The sequence below is a fragment of the Bison bison genome, unplaced genomic scaffold, assembly GCF_000754665.1.
Source record: "Bison bison bison isolate TAMUID 2011002044 unplaced genomic scaffold, Bison_UMD1.0 scf7180017864498, whole genome shotgun sequence".
NCBI lineage: Eukaryota > Metazoa > Chordata > Mammalia > Artiodactyla > Bovidae > Bison > Bison bison.
The window spans coordinates 10485545-10495874 of NW_011495057.1; the positions used below are offsets into that span (position 1 = coordinate 10485545).

Genomic DNA, 10330 nt, shown 5'->3' on the forward strand with positions numbered 1-10330 from the left:
GGATGTTCCTGGTGATCCACTGGTCAGGACTCTGGGCTTCCACTGCAGGGGCTGCAGGTTCAATCCCTGATTGGGAAACTAAAATCCCACAGGCTGCAATGTGCAGCGTAAAAGTAAAAAAAAAAACAAATAAAACAAAGAGCTTCTGAAGGTTGTGCCCCTGAAGGAACAACCCAGGAGGGTGTATGAACACTGAACTCCAGCATGCTTCTGGCCAAGACTTTCAGGCTAACAGTAGCAGCCCACAAGAAGGGGTAACTTGGCCAACTAGTCTACCCAGAGTAGACACTTTCCTACTTTGTCTCCTCTTTGTGAAAAATATTTTTCCTCTTTGCACAAAAGAACTGTATATGCTGCTGCTGCTGCTGCTGCTGCTAAGTCGCTTCAGTCATGTCCGACTCTGTGCAACCCCAGAGACGGCAGCCCACCAGGCTCCCCCGTCCCTGGGATTCTCCAGGCAAGAACACTGGAGTGGGTTGCCATTTCCTTCTCCAATGCATGAAAGTGAAAAGTGAAAGTGAAGTCGTTCAGTCGTGTCCGACTCTTAGCGACCCCATGGACTGCAGCCTACCAGGCTCCTCCGTCCATGGGATTTTCCAGGCAAGAGTACTGGAGTGGGGTGCCATTGCCTTCTCCGCTGTACATGCTAGGAGAGGCCTTATCTCGACAAGTTTTAATAATAAGCAAACTGGTGTTGTAGAACATCCATTAATGTGTCCTCTCCTTTTCTAGATTACGTGTCGTGCTCTCAACACCCTAGGACAAGACGTAGAAAAACCACTTATACTAACAGTCAAAATTTTAGATATAAACGACAATGCTCCAGTATTTTCACAAAGCATATTCCAGGGTGAAATTGAAGAAAATAGTGCTTCGAGTAAGTCTTCGGCAGTAACTACCACTTTTAATTATTTTTGTTTAACTTTCAGATACAAGCATGATTATCATACATCATTTTATTCTCTTAGTTTCATCAGTAGTTTTGTAGAAAAATCCATGAAGACAGTCTGGGTCTTCCTTGCTAATATTTGTGATTGAGCTACTTATCCACTGCCATTGTACTTGTAGGCTATGGCTGTGTTATCAAGTCAAAGCTTATTCTAGTCACAAAGCTGAAGAGGGGGCTTTAGACAACCCAGATGCATCAGCTGGGCCTTCTTAGATTATAAGAGACAGAGACACTCTCCTTACATGGATAACTGGGGGGAAAGGGAGAACATAAAGCCATTCAGCAAGGGTAAAAAAATGAAGAGGAAACGGTCTCAACCTCAACACAACCAACCAAGGCTTAGTGAGAAGTGGAGGATTTTTATGGAAGGCAGCACAGGTCAACTGACTCCGTCACCTGACTAAGAGATACTGCACGTGACATGTAGTTTTTTGGCATACAGATAGTTTTAAGATCTTAAAAGACAAAGATCAATTTGAAATGGTGCTGGATATTTAACGGGAACATAATGTCAATCTTTACATAGCCTTTAACGAACTTCTGTACTCCTAGACTCACTGGTGATGATACTAAATGCCACAGACGCAGATGAACCGAACCACCTGAACTCTAAAATTGCCTTCAAAATCATCTCTCAGGAACCTGCAGGCACATCCATGTTCCTCCTAAGCAGACACACAGGGGAAGTCCGCACTTTGACCAATTCACTTGATCGAGAGGTAAAGCAAGGCTCTTGGGAGCATTCAATAACTCAGGATTCAGTTGTAAGCAACCCAAGAGAGGTGACTCCCTTCTACCTAAGAAGGAAAGAGGGAAGGAAGAGGGGTTCTCTGGATTCAACTGACCCAACTGAGGGACGCTCCTCGCATCCTACTGTGATTTTGCTGGGGTGGGTTGTGTGTCTGAGACCTGCACAATCGATTGTACCTCAATAAATGAGTATCCCACATCCATGGAAGTTAAACTGAGGGAATAAGAGAAGGCATTGTATCCACGGACAGAGACTGAACTGGGGCTAATCCCTCATGTGATGGAGGAAAAGGAAACTTCCTAGGGAGAAATTCGTATCTGGAATAAAGCCTTCTCTGATGCTGTGCTTTTTCTCCTGACTTCTTTCCATTTTACTCCTGTTTCTAGAACACTAGAGAATCCCCAGGAATTACCTGATGGTCCAATGGTAGAGCTTCATGCTCTCTCTGCTGAGCAACCGGATTCAATCCTTGGTTAGGAAACTAAGGTCCCACAAACCACATGGAGCGGCCACAAGGGAAACAGAAAAAAGAATCCCCTTACTCTCTCTTCTCCATTGTTCTATCGACACATCAACAACACAGAAGACCCCACCAGACTCTGTATTACTTTTACACAAATGATTTTCCAAACAGACCAGTAAGGAAGCTCCATAAATGAGCTTCCCTCAGATAAACAGAGTACCATCCTCATTGTCCGTTTCTGCTCTTAGTGCACTTTCCTGCCCTAAGAAGCTCACAAAAGAGAAAACTTGTATCAGCCCCATAAAGACTTCCTCCTGTGCCCCACGTGCTTCGTCTATGGTGGACAATGAAAGTGCATGTGGTCCTTCTAGAGAACGAACCATGAGTTTAAATATTTTCACTTCCTTCCCATAGGAAGCAAGTAGTTGTCATTCATATCCCTGACACTAGAGATTAATCATTTTTCTTTTTTTCCCCAAATTTAGCAAGTTAGCAGCTATCGCCTGGTTGTGAGTGGTGCGGACAGAGATGGAGAAGGACTATCATCTCAGTGCGAATGTAGCATTAAAGTGAAAGATGTCAATGATAATTTCCCCACATTCAGAGAATCACAGGTGTGCCTTTTATTCCTTGAAAAATAATTACTTAGAACATAATTATAAAATAATTATATATATATGTTTATATATATATTATGTTATACCTTACCACCATAATTTGGGATTTGCTGGCTTGCTGGCTTTTAGTTACATTCTCTGCACTTTTCTTTTAAAATAAACTATTGTAAAAGATAAGAATTCAGGGACCAGCAAAGAGCCAATACATAATTTGGGAATTAATGACTAATGCCATTCAGAATGAATATAATTCTTTTAGATAAAACCTGACATTGAAACTTAAGTTCTGCTTTTTTTCAGTATTTAGCAAGGATTGAAGAAAACACTTTAAGTTCTGAGCTGCTTCGAATTCAAGTAATAGATTTGGACGAAGAGTTCACTGATAATTGGCTTGCAGACTTCTTCTTCACGTCTGGAAATGAAGGGCATTGGTTTGAAATAGAAACTGATCCCAGAACTAACGAAGGTATCCTGAAAGTAGTTAAGGTAAGGTCTGATTTCCTTTCAGTGGGAAAAACATTCTGTATTCACCAAAACTGTTACTTTGTGTTAGCCGAAACTGTCATATATAAACCTTATTCACTTACAAATAATAATATCACTTCTCTACATAAAATATAAAACACACACAAAAGTAGACAGAATTTTGAAAACACAGCCCCATTTCCTAAGGAGACTTTTCTTAACATGTTGATTTATTTCCTTCCAAACTATCATCCTTTCTACAGAAACACAAACACACTAATAGACATATATGTATCAGTGTGCCTGTTTTAAGCACAAGAAAGTAACACATTTCCTGACTTAAACTCAGGAACAGACAAGAATACATTGAATAGTGGCTTGTGCGTTTGTCGACTTACTTTAAATGGATTAGCTACAGTCCTCGGAAGGGAAAAACGGCAACTTTTTCTAGAAGATGGGACTATATAAACTAAGTTTGCAAAATAATTCAGTAAAACTTCCATTTAACAGACTTGGTTACAACAGACCCTTCATCTGAAATAACATAAACCTATTTATGTCTGTCTATTGTATAGACTAGAAAAATATTACCACTGTTTTAGGACATTCCTTGGCATAGGACATTGGACTATATGAGCTTCTCTCTTAATTCCGTGAGTCCAGCAGAATGACAGACCCATAATATTCCCTTAACAGGGTGACTGCTGCAATTCCAGATTGCTGGAAGCCCCATACGACTTCCTATTACTCTGCTTTTCAGAGAGTGAGCTACAGCCCTCCTCAGTTGCAAGGTTTTGTTATAGTCTGGCCCTGACCTTCCTTCCTATGGCCTGTGCTGCCGCCGGCCTTGCCTCCCTCTCTTCGAGATGCTGGCAATCCCTTCTGGGTAGACTTCCCCACCCCCACCTCCTGTGTCTACCCCCCTTCATTCTCCGTCTACCACATTTTTCTGAAAAACAGTTTGGACCAATTACTGTCCCTTAAAAACCTTCCTTGTTCTCACTGGCTGTGAAAATGGCCCTCAGTTAAAGACTGTCCCTTTGAATCCGCTGCAGCTTCTCCTAGCCTGTGGGAACCTAGGAGTGGTTGGTCCAGTTTGTCTTCAGGGAAGGCTGAGCAGCTCCTCAGGGAGCTCTAATATGCAGCCAGGGTTGATGACCACCTGCTGGCCTTGGAGATGACCTTCAACCCCCTCAGAGTTGTACCCCAGGCCTCTCACTATCACCAGCTCCCTATCACCTTCTGCTAAATCTGGCATTTACTCTGCCTGAATGACTCCTCCTCACCCTGAAATGCTCACATGAAAACCTCTAGGAAGCCTTTCCTGATTTTTCTCAAGTCCAAGTCTTCAGTCGCCTTCACACAGAGACTCTACCATCTCTTTGGTCACTTAGCCCTTACATTCTAATGACCAGTTTGAGCATCTTTCTCTTCTTCTCCACTAGGAAACCCTTGAGTCCACAAAACCAGGCACTGCCAAATGAAAACTCAAATCTAGACCTCATACCTTATTTTCAGTTATACTCCAATGTAACCAAAATGAACATTTCCTTATCCCGTCACCCTTAGAAAATTTACTAGTGAATGAAAAGAGCTATCTTGGGATATCTCTGGCCTTGACTTGTGCCACTTCAATATGAGAGTCAAACAAATAGTGAACACAAAAGACCATATGAAAATGGTTCTATGGAGAGTTGGTGGGCCACCCTCTCACTGCTCTACAGAAGCCTATGTGACAACCAAGTTTAGTAAGATAATTTGTCGTTTCTGAATTTTTTTAAGTCAGGAAAGATATTACTGTACATGAATCCACTATTTCCACTGCAGAGAATTCACTATTCTGTGAGTGGATGTAGCTACCATTTACAGGAATGTATTGTGGGTCGTAATTTGTTCAGTCCTTACAACAATCTGATGAGGTAAGAGTTTTTTTTTCTTTTTCAGAAGTAAATAGTTGAGGATCAGAGATATTAAATATTGTGCCCTGAGTCACACAGCTATTAAGTAGCAGAACCAGGATTCAAACCAAGCAACAACAACAAATTTGGAATTCTTTCCACTGCATCACACAGCCTAAAGAAACTGTAAAGGTGTTTTGTTAGTCTTAAAAGAGATAACTGTGCTTCATAAGTATCTGTCATCAAACTGAGGTTTCATAAGCGAAGAATTCTGAAGGACCCTCATCAGAGCATTACAATCATCTGTGAAACCGTTTTGCTGTATAGAAAAAAAGGATTCATTCATAGAAATAAAGGAGTCATTCATAGCACATAACATAGAGTTCTCTGGTCCTCTTACCTGATCATATTTTTGTGACACTTCTTTCCTTCTATTTTTATTTTTACTCTAGTCTCTAGATTATGAACAAGTACAGAGCATGCAACTTGGTATCGCCGTCAAAAACAAAGCTGAATTTCACCAATCCGTAATCTCTCAATATCAAGTCCAGTCAACCCCACTCATAGTTCAAGTAATAAATGTGAGGGAAGGAATTGCATTCCGTCCTTCTTCCAAGACATTTACTGTCCAAAAAGGCATAAGTAGTAGACAGTTGATCAATTACGTCCTGGGAACCTATCAAGCCATTGATGAAGACACTGGTGAAGTTGCGTCATTTGTCAGGTGAGAATAATTTTTTTAATATCTCGTTATTCCTTGATGAAGTTTCTTTTACTTTTATTGACGTTTAGTTGGTTTACAATGTTGTGTTCATTTCTTATGTACAGTAAAGTGACTAAGTTATAAACATATAACCTTTTTTCAGATTCTCCATTTCAGTTTATCACAGGATATTGAATATAATTCCCTGGGCTGGACAGTAGGACCTTGCTGTTTACCTTGACTAGCTTTAATTTATAAACTATTGCAAAATAATACCTAAACTACTCTATGCCAAGAATATAAAGAGATACAATGGTAACCAACTCAAGGACCTATATAACTCAGGAAGAGATGTGCTATGAGCTACGCAGCATAAACATAAGTGAAAGTGGAAATGAAGAGTGACAGCCTGTCTAGTGAGATCTAGAAAGAGTTTCATGCAAACTTTCAGTTGAGCCTTAAAAAAGTAGAATTTCACCAGAAGACCATGGTGTAGTCAGACATAGAACAGTACGTACAAAGCACGGTGCCTAAAATAATAAAACACCATGAAAAGTTGCTGCTATAGTATAAAGAACAAGGACACAGTTATTTTACTGAGCAGAGCAGAAAATTTAAAAACCAGGCTAACATATTCTTAAGGCTTATGAAATACTCCTTGTCTAGGCTAATATGTTAATTTTCTGCTGCTTTTTAAAAAGTATATTTCAGAGTCTTATGAAAATACATTAAGTATAAGTCATTTTCATTAAATAGGTAACATTCCATGTTTGGAAAAAAACTTACTGTTTTCTGTTATAAAACAGATATGTCTTGGGACGTAATGATGGTGGTTTGCTAATGATTGATTCAGAAACTGCTGAAATCAAATTTGTCAAAAACATTGATCGAGACGTTACTTTCATAGTTAACAAGACAATCACAGCTGAAGTTCTGGCCATAGATGGTAAGAAAAAAATATTATTCCAATTAGCATTTTTTTATGAATAGATGCTTTTGATTACTAACATATTACATTTATCACTGCATGCATATGTGCTAAGTCACTTCAGTCATGTCCAACTCTTTGCAACCCCATGAACTGTAGCCCACCAGGCTCCTCTGTCCATGAAATTTCCCAGGCAAGAATCCTGGAGTGAGTTGCCATTTCCTTCTCCAAGGGATCTTCCTGACCCAGGGATCGAACCTGCATCTCCTGCGTAGCAGGCAGATTCCTTACCACTGAGACACCAGGGAAGAACCTTTATCACTAGATAAAGTTGATTACCTTAGGGGTCTTGGGTCTTAAGTCTGAGGTGGCTAAATCTAGGCGATGACTGAGCATCCTAGCTTCTCAGTGGAGTTCATTGGACCAGTGAATTCTGGGTTTAGTCCTACTATTTGCTGTAGTTGGCGCAAGAATTTCTTGATTTGAGAATGTGGACAAAGATTGATACAGAAGGCCTATCAGGGAAGTTCAGCTCAAATGTGAGGTGCCTTTGTGAGTTACTTACACACAGAGTGAGTTACTTACAGAGACTTATATGCTTATATCATAGAACAGGAAAAATCTTCTGAAAAATTTTCTAAATGAAGCACCTTGACTATGTGCTTGACTACGTGCTTCCCTAAGTGTAAAATTAATTTATACTCAAGGCAATTTCAGCAAACATAAAAATAAAATAAAAAATCATATTATCTGGAAAAACAGAAAAAAGCGCTAAGGGAAACAACAGAAGTAATTCTTAATCCCACCACTGAGAGATCTTATATCTTGGGTAATAAAAATAAATCATAGTTTATTCCAAATACTTTGGTTCAAGCTTTTAAAGCAGAAATCTTCCACACAGTCTGGGTTCATGCACTAGAATATATTTAAGAAAACTATTATTTTTATGTTGATTTCATTCATAATCAGTGAATTTATCACCTTAAAGGTCTTGGTTCCAATCACATTGAATAGCTGATGCTACTAATTAAGGTGGCTCAGAGGTAAAGAATCCACCTGCTAATGCAGGATTCCATCTGTGGGTCAGGAAGATCCCCTGGAGAAGGAAATGACCCACTCCAGTATTCTTGCCTGGAGAATCCCATAGACAGAGGAGACTGGCAGGCTCCAGTCCATGGGACTGTAAAGAGTCAGACATGACTTAGTGACTGAACAACAACAAGCTAATTAAACTAATTAAAGACAGCAGGCAAGCTGATAATTAGATTTCCTTTTAACCAGGTACAGAAATTGGGTGACATCTTTTTATTTGTAGGAATAACAGACACAATTTCATGAGTACGTACACTAATCTGGTGCATGTGAGATCGTTTTTTTCTAATATTTATTTATTTATTCCCTGGTTGCACTGGGGCTTCTTTGCTGTGTTCAGGCTTTCTCTAGTTGCAGCAAGCAGGGGCCACTCTCCAGTCGTGGTGCACGGGATTTTCATTGTGGCGGCTTCCCTCGTTGCGGAGCACAGGCTCTCAGCTTCAGTAGTTGTAGTGTGTGGGCTCAGCAGTTGCAACTCACAGGCACTAGGGCACAGGCTTCGCAGTTGAGGTGCACGGGCTTTTACTCCACGGCATGTGGTGTCTTCCTGGACCAGTGATCAAACCCATGTCCCCTGCGCTGGCAGGTGGATTCTTATCTGCTGTGCCACCAGAGAAGTCCATGCATGTGAGAGACATTTTAAGGGCTTATTTATGTTTCTTCATTTTGCACAACTTGCTCTGTATAGTTCTCTAACTCTAAAATGTTATTCTTACAGAAAACACCGGTAAAACTTCAACAGGCACCATATTTGTCCTAGTACCTGATTTTAATGAAAAGTGTCCAACAATTGCCCTGGAAAAGGAAGCAGTCTGTAGTTCGTCACCTTCCGTGGTTGTCAGAGCTTCACCACTGGAAAGGGATAAATATGCTGGCCCCTATGAATTTTCAGTGGAAGACCAAAGCCTAAAACTTCCAGTTGTATGGAGTATCTCAGGAAGAGATGGTGAGTAATTGTAAAGCTGCTTCTACAAATGAAAACTGCTGCTTCTTTATATTTCCAGAAGGTTAAGAGGGAGTCCATTTGGGAGCAAGTCCGTTCCAAGCGTAATTTTTAAAATTCTTTGCAATGAAGATGATGTCCTATCCTCATGAATTTCCTCTGTCTTCAGAAAAGGAACAATATAAGATATTCAGTTCAGTTCAGTCGCTCAGTTGTGTCCAACTCTTTGCGACCCCATGAATTGCAGCACACCAGGCCTCCCTGTCCAACACCAACTCCCGGAGTTCACTCAAACTCATGTCCAATTTTAAAAATTCTTTGCAATGAAGATGATGTCCTATCCTTATGAATTTCCTCTGTCTTCAGAAAAGGAACACTATATTAGCACTATTTAAAATTTTCTGTTTTTCTCATGTGGACTCTATTGGATATTTTTATATTTTCAATTTTTTATCTGTATCTCCTCAGTATACCAAAATAAATAAATAATGAAAAGATTACAGTCAGGCACCTATTTTACTGCTGAGCTGTTTAGATTTCTAAATACATAAACTTTTCCTAACTGGCCAGCCTGTCAGCAGACTGGAGGGGTCAACCTGCTGAAGGTTGTCTAGTCTGTCACTAGTTAGGAATCTTGAAAGCATGGTAGGCTGAAATTCTCAAACTCATAAGCCAATGGGCAAGTTAATCCATCCTTACTTTTCTCCTAACTTTTATAATGCTAATTTCACATTTCCTATGTTTTCCAGGAGTCTCATAGAAAAAGCCATTAGACATAATAAGAATCTTCTCTCTTTTTAGATTTCATAGTGACCAGCAGGGCTTCCCAGGTGGCTCAGTGGTAAAGAACCTGCCTGCCAAGCAGGAGACACAGGTTCAATCCCTGGGTCGGGAAGATCCCCTGGAGAAGTAAATGGTAACCTACTCCAGTATTCTTGCTTGGGAAATCCCATGAACTGTAGGCCGCCAGGCTCCTCTGTTGCAAAAGAGTGGGACATGACTTAGTGACTAAAAAACAACAAAAGTAACTATTGGGCCACTTCAAGTCCTTTGTAAATGACCTCATCTATTGCTTGCTCTTTTCTGAAATAATATATACCCAACTGAACCCCAACAACCCTCATAACTGCTCCAGTCTCACCCTACTTATTTGTGACAGTGATGTGTCAATTGTCGCCCTATTCACCCAAAACAACAAGTAGTTTTAAGAGCCAGAGACACCTTGTCCTACTGCTGATGTGTTTGATGGTTCCCCTACAGCTACATCCGCACTCCTCACAGCCCCACAGCCAGTCTCTCCCGGAGTGTACAGAATCTCCGTCATGGTCACGGACAGTGAGGGGAGGCGGTGCGAGGAACCAGAGAGCTTGACCCTGGTAGTCTGCCAATGTGACTACAGGGACATCTGTCGAAGTGTGTATCCAACCAGCATCCCTAATCCCATAATTGGAGAGAGGTCTGGGAGGATGGGGGCTGCCGCCATCGGTCTGCTATTCCTCGGCCTTTTGCTGCTACTGTGTG

The 10330-nt window shown here is 40.8% G+C and overlaps 1 protein-coding gene across 1 annotated transcript in view; it reads left to right on the top strand.

Annotated features, from left to right (window-relative positions):
- The window catches only part of DSG3 (desmoglein 3), a 31220-nt gene that overhangs the window by 12398 nt on the left and 8492 nt on the right, over positions 1-10330 (top strand). Inside the window, 8 exon segments of the mRNA XM_010828964.1 lie at positions 609-877; positions 1502-1668; positions 2649-2777; positions 3081-3266; positions 5596-5867; positions 6653-6792; positions 8585-8812; positions 10070-10327. Coding sequence (XP_010827266.1) covers positions 609-877; positions 1502-1668; positions 2649-2777; positions 3081-3266; positions 5596-5867; positions 6653-6792; positions 8585-8812; positions 10070-10327 — 1649 coding nt within the window.